Source organism: Bombina bombina, chromosome 2 (assembly GCF_027579735.1).
Source record: "Bombina bombina isolate aBomBom1 chromosome 2, aBomBom1.pri, whole genome shotgun sequence".
Classification (NCBI taxonomy): Eukaryota; Metazoa; Chordata; class Amphibia; order Anura; family Bombinatoridae; genus Bombina; species Bombina bombina.
In genome coordinates, this window is record NC_069500.1 from 88,536,466 (window position 1) to 88,548,635 (window position 12,170).

At 41.0% G+C, this 12,170-nt stretch overlaps 1 protein-coding gene across 2 annotated transcripts in view; it reads left to right on the forward strand.

The window, feature by feature from the left end:
* The window catches only part of MALT1 (MALT1 paracaspase), a 259,374-nt gene that overhangs the window by 140,525 nt on the left and 106,679 nt on the right, over positions 1-12,170 (forward strand). For both annotated transcript variants that reach the window (XM_053701166.1, XM_053701168.1), the window contains one exon: positions 2,591-2,614. In XM_053701166.1, coding sequence (XP_053557141.1) covers positions 2,591-2,614 — 24 coding nt within the window. The remainder of the gene's footprint in view (positions 1-2,590; positions 2,615-12,170) is intronic.

Here is a 12,170-nt window from a genome sequence, read left to right on the forward strand (position 1 = left end):
GCTGCTTTTTTTCCCAGCGCACCCTTAAGACAACGCTGGTATTTAGAGTTGTCTGAGTGGCTGCGTTAGGTTCAGAAAAGGGAGCGTTGAGTCTAATTTAGCTCCACTTCAACCCTCAATACCAGCGTTGCCTACGGTAGCGGAAAAACGTGCTTGTGCACGATTTCCACATAGGAAACAATGGGGCAGTTTGGGCTGAAAAAAAAACTAACACCTGCAAAAAAGCAGTGTTCAGCTCCTAACGCAGCCAGATTGTTTCCTATGGGGAAACAATCTCTAAGTCTGCACCTAACACCCTAACATGAACCCCGAGTCTAAACACCCCTAACCTTACACTTATTAACCCCTAATCTGCCGCCCCCGCTATCGCTGACACCTGCTGTATATTATTAACCCCTAATCTGCCGCTCCATACACCACCGCAACCTACATTATCCCTATGAACCCCTAATCTGCTGCCCCTAACATCGCCGACCCCTATATTATATTTATTACCCCCTAATCTGCCCCCCAAACGTCGCCGCTACCTAACTATAATTATTAACCCCTAATCTGCCGACCGGAACTCGCCGCCACTATAATATATGTATTAACCCCTAAACCGCCGCACTCCCGCCTCGCAAACACTAGAATAAATAGTATTAACCCCTAATCTGCCCTCCCTATCATCGCCGCCACCTACCTACAATTATTAACCCCTAATCTCCCGCCCGCACCGTCGCCGCTACTATAATAAAATTATTAACCCCTAAACCTAACTCTAACCCTAACACCCCCCTAACATAAATATAATTTAAATTAAACGAAATAATATTCCTAAAATGAAATAAAATAATCCTATTTAAAACTAAATACTTACCTAGAAAATAAACCCTAATATAGCTACAGTATAATTAATAATTACATTGTAGCTATTTTAGGATTTATATTTATTTTACAGGCAACTTTGTATTTATTTTAACTAGGTACAATAGCTATTAAATAGTTAATAACTATTTAATAGCTCCCTAGTTAAAATAAGTACAAAATTACCTGTAAAATAAATCCTAACCTAAGTTACAAATACACCTAACACTACACTATCATTAAATAAATTAAATAAATTACCTACAATTAGCTAACTTAAAATACAATAAAATAAACTATTCTATAATACAAAAAAAAAACACTTAATTACAAAAAATAAAAAAGAATTACAAGAATTTTAAACTAATTACACCTAATCTAAGCCCCCTAATAAAATAAAAAAGCCCCCCAAAATAAAAATTGCCCTACCCTATTCTAAACTACCAAAGTAATCAGCTCTTTTACCAGCCTTTAAAAGGGCTTTTTGCGGGGCATTGCCCCAAAATAATCAGCTCTTTTACCTGAAAATAAAAATACAATACCCCCCCAACATTACAACCCACCACCCACATACCCCTACTCTAACCCACCCAAACCCCCTTAAAAAACCTATCGCTAACCCCCTGAAGATCATCCTACCTTGAGTCGTCTTCACCCAGCTGAGCCAAATTCTTCATCCAAGGTGCGCAGAGGAGGTCCTTCATCCGGTAGAAGTCTTCATCCAAGCGGGGCAAGAAGAGGTCCTCCATCCGGTAGAAGTGTTCATCCAGGCGGCGTCTTCAATCTTCATCCATCCGGAGCGGAGCCATCCTCTTCAACCGACGACTTCCCGATGAATGACGGTTCCTTTAAGGGACGTCATCCAAGATGGCATCCCTTCAATTCCGATTGGCTGATAGGATTCTATCAGCCAATCGGAATTAAGGTAGAAAAAATCTGATTGGCCGATGCAATCAGCCAATCAGATTGAATTTCAATCCGATTGGCTGATCCAATCAGCCAGTCGTATTGAGCTCGCATTCTATTGGCTGTTCCGATCGGCCAATAGAATGCAAGCTCAATACGATTGGCAGCGATGTGGGGGGGCCTCGGTTTAGGGGTACATAGGTAGTTTATGGGTGTTAGTGTACTTTGTAGCACAGTAGTTAAGAGCTTTATATTCCAGCGTTAGCCCATAAAGCTCTTAACTACTGACTTTGTTTTGTGGCTGGAGTCTTGTCGGTAGAGGGTCTACCGCTCACTTGTTCCAAGACTCCAAATACCAGTGTTAGGCAGATCCCATAGAAAAGATAGGATACGCAATTGGCGTAAGGGGATCTGCGGTAGCCTGGAGTTGCGGTGAGGAAGTGAGCGTTAGACCCTTTCCTGGCTGACTCTAAATACCAGCGGGCGGCCAAAAGCAGCGTTAGGACCCCGCAACGCTGCTTTTGACGGCTAACGCAGAACTTTTAAATCTAGCCGTTGGTTAGATCAGCAACATTATTTTCCCCAATATATAAATTGCTATTAGAATACACCACTTATAAAGTAAAAAAACAATGTTAAACAGGGTTTAGTCAGAAAGAATAAATAGGTGGGGGCACTCATATCCTACTAAATAATCTCCTGCTGCAATATATAGTTATTATGCTCTTATGTTTGAGATATTCCTCTGTTGATATATTTTTTCTGCTTAGATAAGTTGGCCTTGAAATTAATAATATAATTTTTCTAAAAATATTTTTGCTTTTATTTTGTTTTGCAGAGCAAGTCAATCAACACTTTTATGGTAAGTAAGTATGGATGAATTATAGACACATCTTGAATGCCAACTGCAGGGGTACTGATACAAATACTGTAACATGCATATGTGTTTACCCCTAGCTAGATCTTAGTAGTGCATTGCTGCTACAGAGCTTACCTAGATGTACTTTTCAACAAAGGATACCAAGATAATGAAGTAAATATAATACTTCACAGCCCTCTTGTGGTCCTCCTCCTACCTGCCCATCCATACCTTTAGTGTAGCCTTCTCTGGTGCATCCTCTACTCCTTTACCACTTTTCTTGGGGTACCACAAAGCTCTGTCCGTAGTCCCCTTCACTTCTCAATCTATACATCTGCCTTAGGTTCCTTAATAAAGTACCATGGGTTTCAATATCATTTGTATGCTGATGACACCCAAATCTACCTCTCTGCACCAGATATCCCCATCCTTGCTAACTCATGTCAGTAAATGTCTTTCTAATATTTCATCCTGGATGTCCTTTCACTACCTTAAGCTAAATCTCTCCAAAAATGAGCTCCTTATCCCCACTTCTTCCAAAATATCTATCCCCCTTCTTTCTATAACTATTGATAGCAACATAATTACCCAAACCCTGCATGCCTGATGTCTTGGGGTCACACTTGACTCAGATCTTTCTTTCAGTCTCCACATCCAGTCTTTGGCCAGCTCATTGATGTCTCTACCTTAAAAACATCTCCAAAATTTGCCACTTCCTCACCCAAGATACAACTAAGATTTTAATTCACGCTCTCATCATTTCCCACCTTGACTATTGCAACTCCATCCTCTCTGGTCTCCCTAGCTCCTTTACAATCCATATTGAATGCCTCTGCCAGGCTGATCTTTCTTACATGTCGTTCCTCTTTTGCTGCGCCTCTCTGTCAATCCCTTCACTGGCTTCCTCTAGCCAACAGAATAAAACACAAAATCCTGACTCTGGCATTCATTGTCCTCAATAACACTGCTCCCCCTATATCTCAGAGCTTGTCTCCAGATACTCTCCCTCCTGTCCCCTTCGCCCTGCTCACAACCTCCTTCTCTCCTCCTCCCTTGTTACCTCCTCACACTCCCGTCTACAGGACTTCTCCAGAATGGCCCCTTTTTGTGAAACTCTCTGCCTCGCTTAACAAGACTCTCCCCTAGTTTTCATAGTTTCAAGTGTTCCTTAAAGACTGCTGCTCAAGGATGCATACACCATACGCTAACCTTTCTTACCTTAGCTCCTCTCCTCTTTCTTTATCATTCGCTTGAACCCCCTTAGCATGTAAGCTTATGAGCCCATCTGTTTTGTAGATCAAATTCATGAGAGGTGATATACAACAAAGCAATTCTTGGCAGGACTCTCATTTGCCTCCAATAAATGCTACCATTGTATATTATACCTATGTTTATAGCGCTGCAGAATCTGTTTGCACTTTACAAATAACTGATAATAATAATAATACAGTACTAGAAGTAATTTGAAAAATCTCTTTAAATTTATTGCTTTCTTTTTTACTTCCATATGCCGTTAAAGAAGACAACTGTGTACCTTTCATTAAACCATAAACCTTATCTTGTTGTGAACTATGCACTATCCTATTGTTATTTATGTATATCTTTGACGTATTAAAGAAGGAAGTAATCATTTTATTATGTGGGGGAAAATTACAAATTTGGAATATTGGAGTGCTAACTATCGTTAACATAAACTAAGATTAACATAAATTCCTAGGTATAATTTCACTACAATTCAATTTTTATGCAATTTAAAAAAATTTTTTTTTAATAGACACTGTTATAATGAGTGTCAAGTCGCGTTAACCTGACGCACGTTAAATTCTATTGCACTCAAGCAAAAGCATTTACTTTTAACTCGTAATATGTGTGCTACTCCCGACGTGCGCAAAGAGCCGTAATATACCTCTTTTCGCTTACGCGCAACAGTTAGCGCCCAAACTGGGGCAAATGACGTGCAAAACAAGTTCTGCCTCCTACTGTATAGAAAAAAAACACATGACCTGTGGACTCTCTCCACCATGAAAGAAATTAATATATTAGGTAAGCATAAATTTTGTTTTCTTTCATAAGATGAGGGATCTTATACCAAAACAGTGAAGTCCACAAGATAACCATGTTTAGGGGGACAATATAGTAAAGGCAGGAATGTTACTGATTATGCACTGCAGTCCACAGTACTTTCCTGTCAAAAGTAGCCTCTAAAAAGGCATACACAAGAAAGTGTTAAAATGTAGTGAAAGTGTACAAAGAAGACCAAGTAGCCGCCTTGCCAAAAAGTGGCAGTTGCTCTAGTCGAATGAGCAGTAATGTGCTCAAGGGGAGTCTTCCCTGCGATCAAATATGCCTTACAAATTAAGGCCTTAAGCCAAACTGCTAAAGTAACTGCCATAGCTTTAATTCCTTTATAAGGTCATGAGGAATGACATAACAGAGAAGAAAGTTTAAACTCAGCTCAAAAATGTTAAGAAGACACTTTTAGGAGCTGGGCATAAAAAAAGGAACTACAATTTCTTCATTGAGTTGATTCAGTTGATACCTTGGGAATTAAATAATAATTTGAATGGCTTTCAAATTAAAGCTGTAAACTCAAGAATAATGCAGCAGCCAATACTAAGTGGAGGTGCAGGCGCCCCCAATTTTGGTCTGTATCATGAGGCATCTAGACTGGCCCACATTCTTCCCTGGAATTCAGACTCCTCTAATTGTAAATGGTGGGCCATAGAGCAGGCTACCCTGCCAAACCCACTTTCCCTCTCAGATCTCCTCTGGTTTCCTAAACACATTAGGGTATCTTTTGATATTAAAAAATTATATTGTTCTTTCTGCTTTACGCTTTTGGGATAAAACCTGGTCTCTTCCCCAAATTGCTCCTCATCCTTCACCTAGTCAATCCCTCCAGGGTCTTCTCAAAGCACTACGAGACTCACACCCGCTGCTATGGCAATCACATGGTAATCACTATTATTGGGGATCTTTTCCCGAATGGTCATCTTATCTCATTAGCAACATTTCGATTCGCATACAATCCATCCCAGATATTGCAATTTGAGTTTTGGAGACTTAGAAGCCTCCTGAAGGCTTGGGGGTTCACTGAACTTCCGATGCGCGCACGCACCAACTGGGAAAAGCGTTGGGATATGGCCAAAAGGATACCTAGAGCACTGTCAATTTCTTATCAAGATCTGCTTAATCCAAATGTCTACTACAAATCGGCCCATATCACTTCGTGGGAGAGATCCCTCGGATTCCAAGCTTCACAAGAAGATTGGTCATTAGCTATTCTACTCACCAAGAAAGCCCTCCATTGTGTTACTCTGCTGGAATTATACCTTAAAGTTTGCACCCAATGGCATCTTACGCCTCTGAGGCTTTTCAAAATCTCCCCCTTGAATTCGCCTCTCTGCTGAAGAGGATGTGGAAATGTTGGCTCACCGGCTCATGTGTGGTGGGAGTGCTCATTGCTGCTCCCCTTGTGGAAAATGCTCTCTCTAAGATGTTCTGATTTAGACTCTTATTTGTGGACTAATCCACAAACAGTATTGTTCCATTTGTCCTTTGGGTCTTCTCTTACCCCTAATAGCTTACTTAGTATTTACCTATTGATGGCGTTAAAGTTGTCCATTGCTCGGTTATGGAAACAAGCTATAATCCCAACTTGGAATGATATCTCTAAAATTATGTCTTATCTGGAGACTATGGAGTGTCCTATTTTTTTCCTCTAATAATAATTTACAGCTCCATTGCCAGGCTTGGGAAATTTGGGCAAAAATTAATAAAAATTAAGGGGAAGATTTCCACCCTCTTCCAACCGTCCTCCCCCCCCCAGTTTGAAACTTTATATTCTTTTTATTGACAAATTAATGTTTTAACAAAGTGGTATGTAGATACGCGATATGTGTACTCTCGCATTCTTTGTATATTTCTGTGTGTTTACGACTTTATGATTATGTATGTATCCTCGCTGTTTTTCCCATATGTCTTCAATAAAAATTTTAAAATGCAAAAAAAAAAAAAAAAGAAGAAAACTGTAAACTCAGAAATTATTCTGGCTAAGATAAAAGGAACCTTTTTCAGGATAAAAGTTGAAGGTCAAAACCATGCATAGGTTCAAATGGCGGGGCTTGAAGAACATTTTAAACCAGATTAAGGCTCCAAGGAGGAGTGACTGTTTGAATCAACAGTCTGACTTTGATCAAGGCCTGAACAATGGTCTGGATATCAGGAAACTTGGCAATTTTCCTATCATGTAGGATAAATAAGGTGAAATTTGACCATTAAAAGAAATGGCTGATAATGCCTCCTCCAAACCATCCTGCAGAAATGCACAAACTGAAATTTTAAAAGAATTCCAATGGTAAACTTTATTAGCACACCAGGACAAAAAGTTTTTCCACACTTTAGGATAGATATGCCTGGTGACAGGCTTTCTGGCCTGAATCAAAGAATTGATAACCATATCAGAAAAAAACTATTTGAGATAGGAAAAGGCCTTCAATTGCCAGGCCTTCAAATTCAGTTTTTTTTCTGATCCTGATGAAAGAAAGGTCCTTGGGAAAAAAGGTCCTTTCTGAGAGGAAGACACCAAGGTGGGTACAAGGACATGTGAATCTGATCTGCATACCAAGTCATGAGACGCCATGCTAGAGCAATCAAAATTACTGGTGCTCGTTCTTGTTTGATCCTGGCTATCACCCTGGATAGCAACACAAATGGATGGCATTGATAAATGAGATTGAATGACCCTGAAAGCAGTATTGCATCTATCAGGTCTGCCTGAGGATCTGGAGACTTAGCACAATAGTTAGTAAGTTTGTGATTCAAGTGAGAAGCCATGAGGTCTATCTCTGGCAGACCCCAATGTATCACTATCTGGTAGAATATTCCTGGGTCAGACACCACTCCCCCTGGTGAAGACACTGGTGAAAGTCTGCCTCTGTATTGTTTAATCCCAGCATGTGAATGGCCGAGGTCAGACTAATGATGTTAATGCCCATCTTATTAGTGCCAAGCACATGTGAGTTCCTTTTTGGTGATTTATGTATGCCATTGCAGTAATATTGTTTGAATTTGTAGGAAAGACTTTTGCCTGAGGTTGGGACAATTCTGAGAAGACCTAAAGATTGCCCCGAGTTCCAAAACACTTATTTGGAACCTCGCCTCCAAAGGAGACCAAACTTCTTGCACTTTTTGTGACCTCCAGACTTCCTCCTAACCACTTAAGCTAGCTCTGTGGTGATCACTGTCCAAAATGGAAACAGGAAGGAGCCCCCCTGAACAAGAGATTGGTGAGTCTGCAGCCATGTAAAGAACTGTCTGTGCTTGTGATCTAAAAAGAAAGGTCCCATAGTCCCCATTACCTCCCTGCTGAAGTTTTGGCAGTTGAAGAGGCCAAAAATGAAACCTGGAAAATGGACCTGCATCTGAGGCAGCTACTATAAGGCACACAACCTCCATGCATTGAGCAATGGAAGAAAGGGAAGTACATCTCCATCCCTGTCAGGTTGTGCAATGCCGTAAGTAGGAGCTGTCAATCGCCCAGGTAGGGAAGTCCGGGGGGATTGAGGAACGCCACATTATTGTTGACATAGTAGGTTTAATGACAGCTGCTTCTTAACTATCAACGGCAGGCTCGCTCATGCTAGCATGCAGCCGAAGACGCTCCAAAGTTGCTTTTGCAGCTTCTTAAATGGAGCCCTATGAGTTCAATGTACAAAGCAGTGCAATCTGCTTTTGAGTCCTTGCAGAGAAGGCTTGCACATGCGAGCCTGCTTCAAGCAATGTAAGAAGCAGCGGTGGCAGATTGAAATCACCCTGAACAAGCTTGCTCAGGGTGATTGACAGGCCCTTCTCTTGCTTGAAAAAAAGGTGCAGGATTACACACTCAAGTGTAATGGTATGTACTGGCAGCAGGCGTTACTACATGGGGCCCTATGACTGAAGGGCAGAGCTCCAAATCTCTGTCAAGTATTAGACATAGACTCAGCACATAAGGTGCATAGCTGAGCAAGGAGACACACTGAAAAGTAAATTAGGGTTGGCAGTGGTTAAAGGGATATGAAACCCAAAATTTTTCTTTCATGATTCAGATAGAGCATGCAATTTTAAACAAATTTCTAATTTACTTCTATTATCATTTTTTTGTTCTTTTTGTATCTTTTGCTGAAAAGCAGGGACACAAGCTTAGGAGCTGTCCCATTTCTGGAGCACTATATGGCAGCAGTTTTGCAAGAATGTTTTTCATGTGCAAGATCACAAGATGGCAGCACTATTTCCATTGCCATGTAGTGCTCCAGATGCCTATCTATGTATCTCTTCAACACAGAATATCATGGAAACGAAGCAACAGGTTATCACTGTTAAAGGACTCATCGATGACTGTTTTTTTATAATTGCTTTCATAGTTATTCATAGTGGTCTTTTTGTTTGTTTTTTTATTTTTGTGATAACGGGCAATAAATGATAAAAATTATATCACTAAATTATAAACTGATTTGTGTTTTTTGTGAACTCAGTGGTTTTTTCAGAGTGGCGTGGCGCGCAGTGTGATGATGCAGCTGTGCGCGTTCAGTGTGTCCTGCCTTTTCATCTCTGCCCGCTCAGCCGCGTCAGGTCGTGTAGCTGAGCGCTCAGAGTTAAAATATTTGAACTTCAGAAGCAATGCGGTGCACAGCGTGATGATACGGCTATGCACTCTCAGTGTGTCTTGCCTTTTCATTTCTGCCTGCTCAGCCGCGTCAGAGTGCAGTGTATCACAGCCTTAAAGGGACATAATACTCATATGCTAAATCACTTGAAACTGATGCAGTATAACTGTAAAAAGCTGACAGGAAAATATCACCTGAGCATCTCTATGTAAAAAAGGAAGATATTTTACCTCACAATCTCCTCAGCTCAGCAGAGTAAGTTCTGTGTAAAAAGTTATACTCAGCTGCTCCCAGCTGCAGGTAAAAAAATAAAAAAAAAATGAAGAAATGAACAGCAGCCAATCAGCATCAGCAGTGCTGAGGTCATGAACTCTTTTACTGTGATCTCATGAGATTTGACTTAACGCTCATGAGATTTCATAGTAAGCTGAATAGGGAAATAATATGAGAGTGCACGGGGCTCATCCCCTAAGCTGTCCCAGGACAGACATACTAATATGCTGCTTAGAAATTCTTTACAATGGGAGGTGGCTACTGAGAAACTTTTGAGGTAAAATATCTTTCTTTTTTACATAGAGATGTTCAGGAGATATTTTCTAGTCAGCTTTTTACAGCTATACTGCATCACTTTCAAGCGTTTAAACATTTGGGTATTATGGCCCTTTAAGACTACACTTTTGCAACAAGAGGAAGTAGAAAAATTGTGTAGGATTTTAAACTGAAAATTATAGTTCTGTTTTTATTTTATATATAGAAGTGAAATGTTTTTAATATTTTGCCATTTATGATCATTTTTGTAATACACTTTGTTCCTATTAAGAATGAACTTTCCAGATATAATATTGTCTATATTTGCAAAATGTATATTTATTTCCAAAGGCAAGGATAGTCCATGACTTATTTCATTACTTTTTTTGAATATCAAAATCTGGCCACCAGGAGGAGGCAAAGACACCCCAGCCAAAGGCTATAAATATCCCTCCCACTTCCCCTATCCCCTAGGGAACAAGGAAAAGTAGTGGAAACATTAGGGTATAGAGGTGACAGAAGAAAATAGAAGGGAAGCTGCCCAAAAAAGACAATTTCCTCCTTGTTAGCAACTCCGGTTCTAGTCGCAGACTGCAGAGATCCTTGACGCTGACTCCGTAGAGTCTGTTTCTTCTGACCGGTCTGGGGTACTGCGAGACGGTGAGTACCCCAGCATAGGTGTGGGTAGAGGTGCCTCTCTGCGCAGTTGATTTTTTTCATTAGCTGCTTTTTTGTTGAGAACCATTATTATTCTACGGAGGATTCTGATATGAATCCTTCAGAGGGTTCGGCTCCTGCTCCAATCCTAGGAAGGGGGCTAGAAAAGTTAATCCCTCTGATAAGTTTATCCCATCTGAGCCTTCCACCTCTCAGGACTCTATTGTCCAGATTCTTCATACACTCACTCCACAACCCTGATTTAACCCTTCTTCACAAGCAGTTACCCATGGCACGCTTATCCCTCCAGTTGGAGGTGGCTTTCTTCCAGCGGATTTTACTTCTCAGTTACAATCTGCTGTATTTGCGGCCCTAAATGCATTGCCTATCTCTGGACAACGTAAGAGAAAGGTCAAACACAGTTCAACTGATTTGGGGGATACTCCTTCTCTACAGTCAGAATTGGCTAGTCTGCATAGCCTTTCTGAGGATGAGTTAACCTGGGTCGCATCCGAAGATTAACTTTCGGAGTCAGAGGTTTCAGAAGTTAAGCCTCCTGTCTCAGAGGAACCTAACTTCAGATTTAAAATTGAACATCTCCGTTTTCTTTTAAAGGAGGTTTTTCTACTCTGGAGGTTCCAGAAGCTAAGCTTTCTGATCAGATTCCTAAGTTAGATTGGGTCTATGAAGACAAGAAGGTCTCACAGAACTTTCCGGTTCCTGTCCACATGGCGAGCATTATTGCGAATTAATGGGAAAGGATTGGAACTCCTTTCTCTCCTTCAACTTTTAAGAAATTATTTCCAATTCCTGATTCTCATCTGGAAATGTGGAACTCCATTCCTAAGGTGGATGGCGCCATTTCTACACTCTCCAAACGCACACCTACTATACCTCTAGAGGATAGTTCCTCTTTTAGGGACGCTATGGATAAGAAATTGGAAAGCTTCTTGAGAAGAATGTTTCAACATATGGGATTCCTTTTCCAACTGGCAGCAGCTGTAGCCACAGTTGCAGGTGCAGCCACTTATTGGTGTGACTTTCTGTCGGAAATTAATTGAAGTGGAATCCCCTCTTGAGGATTTTCAGGATAGGATCAAGGCTTTAAAGATAGCCAACTCCTTTATCTGTGATGCTAATGTGCAAATTGTACGTTTGAATGCCAAAGCTTCAGGTTTTGCGGTCCTGGCTCGCAGCGCCCTCTGGTTAAAATCTTGGTCCGCTGATATGGTCTCAAAGTCAAAACTCCTTTCCTTACCATTCAAGGGGAAGGTTTTATTTGGACCAGGTCGGGGGGGGGGGGGGGGGGGAGGTTCATTCTTTCCCCAGGATAAGAAAGTTAGACCTAAGGAATGTCAGTCCTCTTTTTTCATTTTTTCATTCCTTTCGGTCAGAAAAGACCCAGAGGACTCAATCATCCTCCAAGCCTGAACAGTCCAAGGTTACTTGGAAGCCTAACCAGACTTGGAACAAATCCAAGCAGACCAAGAAACCCACAGACAACAAATCTGCATTAAGGTGCGGCCCTCGATCCAGGATCGGATCGAGTAGGGGACACATTGTTCTTTTTCTCAGAGGCTTGGGTTCAGGATGTTCAGGATCCTTGGGTGTTAGACGTCGTATCTTAGGGATACAAAATAGGGCTCAAATCTTGTCCTCCAAGGGGCAGATTTCTTCTTTCAAGACTGTCTTCAAAACCAGAGAAGAGGGCAGTTTTCTTAGATTGT